At 45.1% G+C, this 14406-nt stretch overlaps 1 protein-coding gene across 4 annotated transcripts in view; it reads left to right on the forward strand.

Moving 5' to 3' along the window:
* THAP4 (THAP domain containing 4) overlaps positions 1–14406 on the forward strand; it is a 38915-nt gene that overhangs the window by 2707 nt on the left and 21802 nt on the right. For 3 of the 4 annotated variants that reach the window (XR_003096483.1, XM_025216962.1, XM_025216963.1), the window contains exon 2: positions 92–1242. Coding sequence is in view for 3 of the 4 variants with exons in the window: in XM_025216962.1 (XP_025072747.1) it covers positions 92–1242 (1151 nt within the window). In the remaining variant the exon portion in view is untranslated. Of the gene's footprint in view, positions 1–91; positions 1243–8148; positions 8258–14406 lie in introns of those variants that run through there. The other variant, XM_006034869.3, reaches the window with a different exon arrangement.

Consider the following 14406-nt stretch of genomic DNA (forward strand, 5'->3'; position numbering starts at 1 on the left):
TCTAGAGAAGTTTGTTTTCCTGAACTTACTGCCTACTGACCATTTTCCTCCTTTGATTTCAGAAATACTGTATGTGATTACTGTTTTGCAGGTTCCCCCTGAAAGACTCAAAACGCCTGATCCAGTGGTTAAAAGCAGTTCAGAGGGACAACTGGACTCCTACCAAGTACTCTTTTCTCTGCAGTGAGCACTTCACCAAAGATAGTTTTTCCAAACGGCTGGAGGATCAGCACAGGTTACTCAAGCCTACAGCTGTGCCAACCATCTTCCAGCTCACGGAGAAGAAAGGTGACAACCAGGGCTATGTCAAATGTAGAAGAAAAATAGCAATCCAGGTACCACTGAGCGATGGAGAACAAACAAGGCAAGGAGGCTGTGAGGTAGTACAGAGAACCTTATCTTCCAACCAAGACTTTATGATAATGCAAGAGATGGAGCAAGTGACTCTGCAAGCTGAAATTGGGTCAGTGCCTGAGCAGGAAGAGAATATTCAGGGCCAGTTGGAAGGGCCTCTGAGAAGGACGTTAGCTGATAACTTAGTTTCAAAGACAGGAACCCAGAAAAAGCCAGAAAGACTGCCTGAAGAGGAGTGTCCTGAAGCCACCATCCATACCGGCAGTTGGATAACAGATAGAAGCGGTATATCGATTGATGACTTCACACCTCCAGTATCTGGGGCTTGCAAATTTATTGGCTCCCTCCACTCTTACAGCTTTTCCTCTAAGCACACCAGGGAGAGACCATCATTCCCAAGGGAGCAACTTGAGAGGAAACGGCCAAAGCGAGATGTGGAGCCAAGCTGCAGTAGCAATATCATGGGGCATGATAAGAACTTGGCAGAAAGTTCCCCTAATTCATCACTTACAGTGACCCCTCAGAAGCCATCCCAAAGTCTGTCAGCATCCCCTGCAGACCTTACCCCACAGCCGGCAACAGAGGCTGTGGTAGGTCAGAAAGGAGACACAGATGCTAACCCCATGTCAATCAATGAAGTCATTATGTCTGCCTCAGGAGCATGCAAGCTCATAGACTCCCTCCATTCATACTGTTTCTCCTCTAGGCAAAGCAAAAGTCAAGTGTGCTGCCTGCGTGAGCAGGTAGAGAAGAAAAATGGAGAACTGAAGCTGCTGAGGCAGAGAATCAGCCGCTCTGACAGTCAGGTCAGAAAGCTGAAAGAGAAGCTTGATGAACTGAAGAGGATCAGTTTCCCATACTTGAATAGTCTCCTCTCCCAGGACTGTGGTTAGTACTTTCTATGCCTTTAAGTTCAGGGCACAACCCCTCCTTCCTGCTAAAAAAAGGAGGTGGGCTAGTGAAAGTGTGCCTGTTTAGAAGAGTTTCAGTGCAATCCTTCACATTGGGCTGGTGTTTTTTCTCATTTTCAGTAGAAAGTGCTCAGATCACTCGTTGCTTTTTCCTCCCCAGATGTTTTTAATTGGCTCAGTTTCAGTTTGAACCTGATGATAAAGGTTGTAGACAAATACTTGTGACGGAGAAGTAAAGGATGTTGGGTGTACTGTCAGATTCTGGGTGTGTTGTAGCAGCCATTTTCATTAGGGGTTCAGGTGGTATCAACTAGTACTGGGTGAAGTGGGAGGCAGTAAATCAAGTTGAGTCCTTCCAGCGTCACTCATTATTTGAAAACATGTTCCAAACATATACGTAATTTGAGAATTTGTAAGGGAACAGTCACTGATTGTGCGTGTTTGGGAGATCCTCCCGAAACACGCATGCATCTCTTTACATCCTGATATCAGGAATAGTTTAGTTCTTGTCCTTTATGCTCTGCATTGCATTCAGTTCTTAGAGCTGTAGTTGTCAACCTTTTTAGATTTAGGGCACCCCTCCATAACTTCTCTGAATTTAGCAGCACCCTGGTTGAGAACCACTGCACTAGGTCTTATCACTACAGTCAAGGGGCTGGCTGAACATGCCTTCTGCATCATAGTGCTGGAATGGGTAACTAATAATTCTGACATCCTAGAAAAGCCCTGAGAGAAACTATTGCATAGTGTTTAATATAGTGCCCTACTCCCATCTCACTTACATAAGACACAATGCTTCACCACCTAAAGCTGGAGGTTCCTGACTTCAGGATCTTGCCCCTCTGCTCAGGGTCAGACCAATCACCATATTTGGGGTCCAGAAGGAATTTTACCCCATGGTCAGATTGGTATGGACCAAGGGGAATTTTTGCCTTTCTCTGTAGCAGGGGTGTGACCTTCTACTTGGATTCTCTTGAGTGTATATTAGCACCCTTTTACAGAAGAAGGATGTTTGCTGCTGTGGTTCCCTTTCTTTACCAATGGCAGGTTAGGGTATTGTGTCTTGTTTTTTTCAGGGTTGATGGTAGGTTTACTAAGAAGTTAGATTATCAATTTGTATAGGATGACTTGGATAGGGATGATCCTGCCTCAGGCAGGGGGTTGCACTGGATGAGCTGCGGAGGTTCTTTCCAGCCCTACTTCTCTATGGCTCTATGATTTGAGCAGGATTACTTTGGGCAAGAACCTTTCGTAGTGTAAACTACACTGACTGTTGGTGATTGCAGTGTTGATCCTCACCAACTGAGTGTCTGGCCTTTTAAGTTTAACTGTGTTGTAACTGAGATAAAGGTATGTGTTCATCATGTTTATCTCCAAGCTTTCATGCTGCCACTGGGGCCAGGTGAAGCTGCTCTGTGTTCCTCTGTTTCCAGGAGGCATGTGCAGGGCTGGACTTGGAAGCCCCTGTGGCAGAAACAAGTACCTGATAAATCTAATGCAGGCATGAGCACCCATCTTTGCCACAGCTGTTTTCTGGTACGGCCCTCCATGTGTTTCCTGGAGACAGATGCCCCGAGCAATTTCATCTTGCTGTGGCTTGACACTGTAACACCAGTAAAGGGTCTTGTGGCATCGCAGTTAAAAAAACAACAACACTGTCTTAAGGTATTTGAAGAATAGACTATAATACTCAGCATATAATGCCATTGTATAAGACAATGGCATGCTCTTAACTTGTAATGCTGTGTTCAGTTTTAATCGCCTCTTCTCCAGAAAACTACAGCAGAAGTACAAGAGGCCCAGGAGTAGGTAATCAAATTGATTAGAGAGATGAGGCAACTTTTCCATAAGGTAAGAGTGAACAAAGGAAGATGAATGAGACGGGGGTCAAGATAGAAGCGCAGAATATAATGAATGGTGCAGAGAGGTTAAATCATGCTCTTTTGATTATTCTTTCTTGTAATAAATGAAACATGAGGAGATATGTAATTAAATTGAGTGACAAATTTAAAACTGGTAAAATTTTTACATTATTTAACCCATGGAACTCATGGTCATAAGAGATAATTTAGACCAAGAATGTAAAAAGTTTCAAAAAAGGATCAGACCTGAGTATGGATACAGAAAGAGCTGTCAAGAGTTATGTTACAAATAAGAGGGGAACCTTGTAGTGAAAGCCAAGTGCTAACTGTTAGCAGCTAAAAAAACAAACTTCCCAATGGGCTAGTTATTCTAGAACTGCTTATTGTAAGGTTTCTGATACCTGGTACTAGCTGCTGTCAAAGATAGGACATTAGTAAAGATGGATTGTTGTGCTGATCCATTGTGGCTGTCACTATGTCCATGCTGTCAGCTAGGAGGAAGTCTTATCTGCGCCAAGTCTATTTAGGATTGTTGCCTAATCTTATTTCTCCATGAGATGTTTCTAATTTGTATCGGTCTTTCCTATGGAAAAACCCACATTTTAATTCAGGTAGGAGAATTTCTTTTTGTCCTTACAGAATAATTATATAGAAGAAGAAATTGTTTGATATATGTTTGTAACTTCATCTAAGACTTGTGTGTGGTTTAAATTATGAGAGCTTAAATACCTGTTACCTATCACTAAAACCGTGCCCACAATATGTAGTCATATTATTGGTACATTTTGATTTGTATTTTTATGATATTTGCGTATCAACACAAAGGAAATACATATAGGTGCACTGATACATCAGTCTGATATTGGATCAGCACCAATATAAAGAAAATTTTCTGTATTAGAAATCGGCCTGATGCAGCCAATAATTTGTCCAATAAATGCCCATGCATGTGCGCAGCAGCAGCGCAGCACATAGGCAGTGTGGAGCAGAGCTGGCAGCGTGGAGTGCAGCCTGCAGCTGGTAAGTCTGGTGTGGTGGAAGGAGTATGGGGGGCAGATCAAGGCTCCCGCAGTGAGGGAGGGTGTGGGGTTGGGGTTCGAGTTGGGGTGGGCACAGGACAGAGGCACGGCTTGTTGGGGTGGGCACAGGAAGTGGGGTGGCTCCCACTGCTGTGCACAGCTTGTCTGGGAGGTGGGGGTGTTCCTGGATCTGGTGGCTGGAAAGAGACTGGCCCCAGCGCCACCCCCCAGCCTCTCCCCCACACTGTGCCCTCCCAGACAAGTGGCGGGTGCAGTAGCAGGAGCCTCCAGATAAACACCAGATGAGCTATACACAGCAGCGGGAGCCACCCTCCAACCCAACAAGCCATGCCTCCGTCCCGTGCCCACCCTGGTCCCAACCCACAGCTGCAGCCCGCTCAGTGCTGGTTCAGGGGGCACACCCTCCATCCCCTAGACAAGCCACTTTCGGCTCTGTCCCTGTTCCAGTCCCATGTCCCTCCCCACTTTGGTTGGTCAGCCCCAGCCCCATTTCCTCCCTCACAACAGGCTGAAGAGCTGTGTATCGGAAATCGGATTGGTATCAGCCGATATGCCTCCTTAAAAATTAGCTATCGATATCGGCCCCAAAAATCCCTATCTGTGCACCCCTAATGTAAATTGTTAGATGAACTTTTTAGAGTTACAGAATTTCTTTGTATATTTTTATGACTACATTTGTTGGAACTCCTGCATGTGAGCTGCTACTTATAAAATTGGGGCATTGAAAAATGTTTTAACCTAGTTTAGTAAGCACCACATTGGATTGCTTTTGTGATACTTTTGCTATACTGTATATTGGAAGAAAAGTCTAATCTTATTTTTTATTAGAGTTTTTTAATTTGACACAACTGATATAGCTGTGGGGTTGTTTTGACAGATAATATGTAGAAAATATGTGGAGTACGACATTTGCTATTTGTATTGAATCAGTTATAAAGTCTTGAGTTGGTCTTTAAAAGGGCTTATTTTAATGCCAGTATTCTGTCAGCATGTATCACTTCTGCCTCTTCCTGGTAGTTTCCAAAAAAGCTGAATAAAAACTGCAATCAGCTGTGCAGTTGGGTAGTTTGTATTTTTGTGTGTACAATAGACTAGACTGTTCTAGGAAGCTAAATTGAGAGCACTCTCTACCTTCTAAGAATACTGTAAAGTTGAGCCCCATAATTTATAACTTAAATAATGTTGTCTCCCAGCATATAGGCAGGCAGAACTCCACATTTCTGTACTGAGCGAATAAAACACCCCTAATTTTTTTCATTAAAAAGTATAAATATCTGAAGCCAGTGCTAGATGCTTATTTATATAAAAATCCATAATGACAGTTTTGCAAACGAGCAATTAAATGTTGCAGATTTTCTCAAAACTCATTGAGATTGGAAAGGTGGGTCTCCCTTACCAGTTTTATTAGTTTACCTTTGGCTTTAGTGGCATATATTTGCTGTAAATATGTACATCCACATTTGTGAAACTGCTGCTTATTAGGGTGTATATAAGGTGTCTAAACAAACTGATTTTGCAGATTGATTACATTAATACAGGCATCCCGCATCTTACGCGGGGGTTACATTCTAAAGGCAGCATGTAAAGGCAAAAATTGCATATAATGAAATCGCATATTACCGTGCCAGTGGTGACTGCCTCTGCCTCCAAAACCTCCCACTGCTGCCACAGAGCCACACTTAGAGCTGTGCGGCCGGCAGCAGCGGCCCCGCGCAGGGGGGTGGTGGGGATGGCTGCGTGCCGCCCGGCCACCACCACACCCAGCGGCCAGCCACATAGCTCTGGGCACGGCTCCATGGGTTTGGGAGGCAGAGCCAGTCACTGCTAGCAGCGTGGTGGTGGCTGGGCCTCCAGGTAAGTGACAGCGCCACATGCAGAGTCAAGCCCCACCCCCCCTCCCCACCCGCGTATAGTTGAATTTGCACAAGTTAAATGCGCATAAGATGTGAGATGCCTGTAGTTTTATATCTTGGTTCCAGCAAAGCCTGCTGGTTGTCCTCACCTTTTTCCAGCTGCCTGGCATACTTCCATCTCAGTAAAACCACTGGCAGTGAGGTGAATGCTAGGCCTGTCCCAGCCTAGAACTTCCCTATTGCTCAGAGGTAGTCCCATGTGTCCTGAAGCCTGTGGTTTTCCCTTAGCTCAGAGCATACTGACCCATGTGAGTGTAAGACCCAAAGTGCTCAAGTCCTCCTCATATGTAAGAGCATGTAATAAATCAGTGGGTAGATGCCAGGATCTTTGTAGGCACAACAATTATCTCCTAAGGAAGAAAGATGATATTAGGAGAAATGAAAGATATGAGAGAAGAAATTTTGAGAGAAGATTTAAGGCACGGGGACAGCACGTCCTGTCATATCCTCTTGTCCTACTTGAAGGAGTCTCTCAATTGTGAAACACTAACACATCTTGTTCCCTTTGACTATATTTAGAAAGAGTTCTAGTTCTAGGATTAGGTGACCCTAACTCTGCGTCAGCTCTGTTACTCTCCTAAAGGCCTCTGTGTAACCTCTTTGTACTCCATAAGTAATAATGACTCTCTTCCCTTTTGAATGGTGTTAGGCTATCTGTTCAACTGCACTTCTCTTACTTTGAAATTACTTTTGATCTTTTTTGCTCCTGGTTTCCAACCCTCCTCTGTGCCTTTAAGTCAGGGTTTTTATTTGCATGTTAAACACCAGCTGTTGTTTTATCTGGAATTTAGCTTAGGCTAGACCTGCTTCTTTCCCAGAGGTGAGGAAGGGCACTTTGTGAAAAAGCTTGTCTAACTTCTTCTCTTCCAACTACACAGTTAGTCTAATAAAAGATATTGCCAAAAAACTCTTGCCTCTTGCTTTTATGAAGAGGCTGCTTTAAATTAAACTACAGGGGTGTAGGTTGTAGCTGTGTTGGTCTAAGGACATAGGCAGACAAGGTTTTTTGGGTGAATCTAATATCTTTTATTAGACCAACTTAAATAGTTGGGGGGAAAAATGTTAAGCAAGCTTTCGGGTTCAAAAACCCTTCGTCAATCTGAGGAAGTTTCAGCAGTTGGTGTGTGCTCTTCCTGGATGGAATGAGTAGTAAATAAGCCAGAGGCTGGGCTGGTATGCATACAAGACTGGCAGTCAGTGAAGATGTAGATTGAGAGTCAATGGGTGAGAGACAGGCTGGGTGGGGGGGCGAGAGGGGGGATGAATAGTGGAGAGGTACCTGGGGAGTTGGATGTCAGGCAGGTTATAATGTGTCATAAATCCAATGTCTATATTTAGTCCATGATTTTTAGTATCCAGGAGGTTGATGAAGTGGAGTTCGTAGGCTCATCTCTGGGAAGGGTTTTGTAAGTTTCCTTTGAGGATCGGGACTCAGAGATTGGGGAGAGAGTGGTTTTCTTGTGAGAAATGTGCCCCCACAGGTAATTGGGTATTCCTGTCTTTGATGGATTTCCGGTGTGCATTAATTCTGGTGTGCAGTTGTTGTTTGGTCTCTCCTTTGTATTTTCCATCAGGGCATTTGGTGCATTGGATGAGATGTATTACATTTCTGGAGGTGCAGCTATAAGATCCGGAAATGCTCATGGCTCTGTCGTGGGGTGTAGTAATAGTGGGTGTGGTGGAGATGTCTTGCAGTGGGGGTGGTGCAGGTCTTGCATTTCTTGTCATGGCACGGTCTGGATCCTTTTGGTGTGTTCTGGGCTTGAGGAATTTTGCTTCTGGTGATGAGGTTAGCAGGGTTCGGTGCTTGTTTGAAGGCTAGGATAAGTGGCTGGGGGAAGATCTCTTCCAGAAACTCCTTGGCCTGAAACTTCCTCAGCCTGATGAAGGGTTTTTGAACCCGAAAGCTTGCTTAAAATTTTTTTCCCAGCTATTTAAGTTGGTCTAATAAAAGATATCAGATTCACCCAAAGAACCTTGACTGCTTAAATTAAACTACAACTCCCAGCAGACATTGGGATAACTTTCTCACCTTAACCATGAGATCATTTCCTATGTAACCATCTTATCAACCAAGTGCAAAAACAATTTCCTGGGACCAAGGAAGGTTAGAGAGCTAGGGCAAACAGTCTAAAAAAAAATCCAGCAGAATATGGCCAGCAGTGCAGCAAACACAGGTATGGTTAAATGCAGTTAAATTTCTTATTTATTAAGTAAAGACTTAGTGATCTACTGTTTAGGGGTTGGGTTTCACTGGAACCCCTTCTGAATTATGTGTCGGATTTTGTGAAGGCTGTCATATCTAAAAGGAACTGCAGGGTTTGAAAAACTGATAGCGTCTGAAGCTATCTGAATCAGTAGCTGAAGAAGCAGTATCAAATTTATTAACTTCTCCCCCCTCAAATAAGGTTTGTTTTAGTCAGCCTATTTATGTTCATAATTCTTCTTACATTTGAGTGAAAAAGAATGGTTGAATTGGAGGACTTGGGAGGCTGATCGTAGGTTATAAATATGAGGCTTTTATTTATGTACACCACCTTATGTGAAACCTCTTCGATACTCTGTGGGAAGTAAACTAGTGTCCTCAATCCCAATCCAAATGCACCTCTGTTTGCATAAAAAACAATAGGCTTCCTTATGGGTGGTGACAAAAGACCAAGGATTGCATGAGAATAGAGTCTGAATATAGTTTCCTATTGCACTCTCTACTGACATAACTGTGCAGGCAAAAGCTGTAGTGCAAATGCAGTTTTGTGAGACTACCACCCTGGGCTTAGTTCAGGTCATTAAGAGAGGCAGTATAAGTATAGCTGTGCCAGTGATTTTTTCACCTTGGGGTGCCTTGAGATCCTTCCAAGGTAGTCACAGGGCACCAGGCAATGTCAGCACTGTTAGTTCACGAGATAAAGCCAGAGATTTCAAAGAGGAATCCATAGTGTCCAAGACAGTCTGACCTATTGTGGTCTTTCTGAGTTCTTTGCAACAGCAGAATCACTATTATTTTTGCTGTAGTAAAAAAATAAATAAAAACTAAGAGCTGACATTTTTTGAGGGGTGCCTTGAGTGTAAAAGGTTGAGAACCTTTGAGCCACACCAACAGAAAAATTCCTTCTGTCTGTATACAGTATGCCGAATTTCCAGTAAGGAGCTTTGCTGACAGTTATATGAGCACAGCAGTAGCAGCTGTACCTTCCCTGTGGGTGTCTCTGTGCAGTTGCTATGTTTTAGACCCCAGGTATGAAGTTTTCTGACAGAGTAATCAGCAGTCTTATCCAGGAGAATGCCAGTGCTGTTGTTTGAATGCTTAGATATCCATTTATTTTCAGTGGTTTATAATCTCCAGCCTGATGGCTGTATAAGCAAAGCTGCTAAAATTGTCTTATCTCTTTATCGGTCTAGGAAACAATCATAAATATGGACACACAAGCAGGTTGTGAATGCATAAAGCATCATCTGCTTTGCAGTAACTGCCCATGTGCAGGCTCTAACCTGTGGTAAATGGAAGCTGCCAATCTGTTAATGATTTTTTGATTTACTCCAGGGTAGAAGCGTGTACACAGGCAGTCACTGCAGAGGAACCGAGGCGCTACACATTCCTCAGCTACTCTACTTCCTGGTAACTTGCTTATGTATCCATAGAAAATCAGGCATTCAATCACATTTTTGGATTGAGAATTCTTGTGGCTGTATTTTTTGTCATGCCATTTTAAAATTTAAGTTGCAAAAATTCAGATGTCATGTCTTCCTGCAGCAGAATTAACTTATAAAGTCTTTGAACCAAGGGTTGTGTCTGCCTTGGGTTTAGAAACGCATAGTACAATCAAAACTAGTGTAAAATGGGAACTTTGATCCTACTGTGATACAAATGATAATAGTAATAATAATAAACATTGTATTTGTTAGGATAGCATCCAATATCCCAGTTGGGACTGGGACCCCACTGTACTAGGTGCTATGAAGACACACAAAGTAATATTCCAGCCTTGAGAAGTTTCTAGCCTGAGATAAAAATGGAATGGCAAGTATAAGTTGGGAGGATGGCCTTGTTTTTAGGGCACTAGCTTGGTCTGTTGCGCTCCCTCCTCTACCACAAACTTTCTGCAGCACCTTGGACCAGTTGGTTCTCTCTGTACACTGAAGATGGCATTCCTTATTGCACAGATGGGTTTTGAAGAAAAATATAATCAGGATGTGAGGATGTTGAATGTTGTACTGACAGAGGCCATACAAGTGTTTAAAGCAGGGGTGGGCAAAATATGGCCCACGGGCCAGATGGTCTTTGTCCAGCCCACGGTGGGTACCTGGGTCGCACCTGGCCCAGGCATCATCCAACTGTGGTGCGTCCTGCTGCCCCCTAGGCACACAGTGGGGCTGGGGTAGCTCTGCAGCTGGACTGCTTTTCTAGGCAGCTCAGGTGGCAGCTGCTCATTCCAGCTGCTGCTGCCACTGGACCCAGCCCTGTGTTACTGGTGGGGACCCACGCTGCATAGCCCAGACCCCACACGCCCCCCACCTGCTCCGGGCTTGCCCGCCCAGGCACAGCAGCAGTGGCTTTTCCCTCTTGCTGCTGTCAGCCCTTCCTACTGCAGCTGCCCAGAGCTTGTACCAGGCTGCTCTGCACTGCCACTGCAATATAGATGCAGGGCAGCCAGGTGCGGGCTCTGGGCAGCTGCAGCAGGAACAACTGGCAGTGGTAAGGGGGAGGGGCTGCTTTTCCCCCACGCTGAGCCACAGCGTCTGTCCTGCACTGCTGCTGCTGACCCTGGGTGGGTGAGCCCAGAGCAGGGTCAGGCCACTGGTACCACAGGGCTGAGGCCAGTGGCAGCAGCAGCCAGGTGCACTGCTATGCGCACATACCCCACCACACACTCCATACCCACCCACACATCCCCACAAGCCCCCCATACCCACCTACCCACGACCACGTACATCCACACACACACAATATAACTTAAGTATAACTTCGTTTTGAACTGTTATGCAGTCATCTCTATACACCATGCAAACGCGCACAAATCAGGACAAAAATATTTTTTTAAATAAAATTTAAATAAATTATTATCACTGTTTGATTTTTAGTATATAATTTGTTTTTTCCCAGTTCCAAGATGGCAGACCCCCTTCCCAAAAGGAGTACTTTTGGGGGCAAGGTGAGGGACTTATGATGGCAAAGGTCAGGGGTTAGGCGGGACTTCAGGTCCCAAGATGCCGATCAGGGGGGCAGGGCACCTGTCAAGGAACAGGGCTACCCATGCTACCCTTGACAGTGCACCAAAACTTGTTAAGCAGCCCTCCAGCCAAAATAATTGCCCGCCCCTGATTTAAAGGGTTGTACTGTGGAAAAGCTCCCCACAATAGTGACTTTATTCTGGAAGCATTAATGTGGTTCTGAAGCAGAGTAACGACTTTAGAGTAAACCCATTTTTATTGTGTTCTGTACTGGCTATTCCAGAATGAGTTTGTGATGTGAGAGCTCTCCCAGTACAGGCTACGAAGTGAATAAATAGAACCAGTAGGTGCAGCAAACAATAGGAGGGAGGACAAAGGTAATGGTGATAAGGAGGTCTGGATCTGTGAAGTATTCACTGTCCTGATGAGTGACCCTGGGTAAGTCCCTTCTCGACTGTGCTTCCGTTTCTCTGCCTTGAAATGGGGAGGGTGATACTGAGCTCCTTTGTTCCATTTGAGATCTGCTGATGGAACAAGCCAGGTATTATTATTTTTGGAAACTGCACATGCATAATTCAATATCAGCAATTTTCTTTGACTGGAGAATCTTGTCATTCTTCCCCTGTCCGAGCTAGCTAGTTTTTTTTTCCTTGCATCTGTCCTCAGAATAGCAAATTAATTGAAAGTGGTTCTGCAAAAAATCCCACCCCAAGAAATCCCATCTCAAAGGCTTGTTGATGTGATAAAGACCCCCATTTGCCATGGGGAAAAGATAGGGGGAGAAAAGAGGCTGCTGCTTATTCTGCTTATTAATCCAGGAAAAGTAACTTTACAGCAAAACTCATGAATTCTGCAGGAACAAAACGAGCAACACTGGTAGGAGTGCGTTTATAAGGTCTTGGAGCCAGCCAACTCTGTTCAATTATCAGAGCTTGCTAGGAAAGTCACAGGTTGCTTAGCTGAAGAGAAGACTGAGGAATGGAGGCAGGCACCAGCAGGAGACTCTGAAACAGGGGGACTGAAAGGAAGGAGCCTTTGGGAGCAGCATCTTCAAGCAGGCAGAGGAACTGCTCTTGATAATTTCCCTGCTAAAGAATTAAGCTGCCCAGAGAGAATTTGTTGGCATGGCAGTGGGTTCTTTACAACCTGGGCTAATAGACCGGTTGCCTTACACACAGGTAAGCAGCTGCTTATGATGTGGTTTGGTTGGTACAGCAGCATGGACCATTCAGGTTTTTGCCAGCACGGCTCTATTTTGGACCGCACCCCTTTGGGCACTTTTACACGTGGCACTTTAATTAGAGTGGCTCTGAGAGCATCTGTAATTAAAGCGCTGCCACGGCTCATGTATCGGCATCCCTGCGCTTAAAAATGGTGGTGGGGGTGCTCAAACTAAAGCTCACTCGAAGAGTTTTAGTTCAAGTACCCCCACCACCATTTTTAAGTGTGGGGATGCTGATACATGAAATGCAGAAGGCTGCTGGGGCATGGAAATTGCCATGCTCCAGCAGACTCAAATAATAGACTGCTTCAACATGCTGGAATTCCAGCACATCGGAGCAGCCTCCACGCTAGTGTATAGGTATCCTTTATGTCTGTGATGGACAAAGCTATGTTATGGCATCACTGCTGCCTGAGGGATCATGTAACTGTGTTACTTCCATATGAGGCAGGGACAGAGCCACTGAAACGTCTCTGTTTGCAAAGCAAAGGCAGCCAGCCAGTGCTTGACTCTGCATGGTGCAGGAGGGGATTTAGCGCCAAAGCCTGTCTGCGAATTGGAACGATCAGGAGACAGCTTAGCTGTTCATGTGGGGCAAGGTACAGTCTGCTGGTAGAGCAGGCATGGAAATCAGGAGAGCTTGACATGGTCTGTCAACCAGGAGTGCTCTTGGGGCTTGTGTACATGCTGTGGAGCTGGTGGGCACAGAACAGGGCACCAGGTTTGGGGAGAGGACGTAGGCGAGTGGAAGGACACTGCAGCGTGGAAGAAAATGAGACGTGTAGTGGAAGAGCAGTGTGGACTAGGGTAGGAGTGGCTGAACATACATGAAGAGTGAATCCCGCGGTCGGTTCAGGAGTGGGCGCTATGATGGAGGCTTGGTGAGCAAAAGAATGGACTTGCGCTGTCGCAAGCCCCTCTGCTCAGTGAGGGGAGGTTGAAGTGTGTTCTGGGTTCTTAGTTTTGTCACAAAAAGGTAGCTCTGGTAGCATTTTCCGCTAGGGGGCGGCAGCAGTCCAGGCTGCAGACAGCGCCACATTTCCAAAACGTTGCTGCTGGTCGGCAGCAGGGCTTTTTCCTAAGCTTCTAAGGCAGTGGGCAGGGTGGGATGGGGTTGGGGTTGGAGTTCAACAGCCACTTCCAGCAAGCAGAGTATGGGAACATAGTTGGCAGGAGAGCAGCACTTTCTGACTTGCTAATTTGCAGGCTGTCAGGGAAAAGGTGGGAGGAAAAGAGTTTCCTTAGGCAGCTGTCCTGCAGCAGCGTATCTTGGGGTTTGCCATAGTAACGATCACTATAGTACCTGAACTGTGAAAATATGTAAGGCCCTTTTACAGCCTTGGTAAGTAATGTGGAGACCCTGCAAATGCTGTTCCTGGTGTAACACCAAAGCTAGTGCATAAATGTGTGAAATATTAAGTTGTGGCTCCCCAGCTTTTACCAAACCCCCTCCCCTCCGCATTTTGGACAGTTCTGTTACCTGGTCAGTGTGCAAGCAGACATGGCCCTTGCAAAATATTTGATATTGCTACAAGAAATCTTATAAATTTTACTGCAGGATTTGATGCCTTTATCTCATTGTTCTGTCTAAAATGTACTTCAGGGGAACGGGATGTAATCAGTCTCACGTGAGCAGCCATTCTGGGGTTTTTAAACTTTCCATATTTGGGAAAAGAGAGACTCCATAAATGACAGAAATGAAAATTCTGTTGAAGGAGGAACTTTTCAGTCTCTTTTTTTTAACTCCCTGTCCATCCAAACATGGGGCCTCCATCCTCTTCTGTGTCTTTTTAACCAGCAATTTGGACCTGAGCCACAGTGAATCTCACACTGACCCAGCAAGTTTTCCTCCACAACATCACCTTTTTAGGTCATTTGTTCTCTAATAATTTAGTCTCTGCCTCCCAGACAAGCCAAAGCTGTGCTGCATTCCTG

The sequence above is a fragment of the Alligator sinensis genome, unplaced genomic scaffold (assembly GCF_000455745.1).
Source record: "Alligator sinensis unplaced genomic scaffold, ASM45574v1 scaffold863_2, whole genome shotgun sequence".
Taxonomy (NCBI): Eukaryota; Metazoa; Chordata; order Crocodylia; family Alligatoridae; genus Alligator; species Alligator sinensis.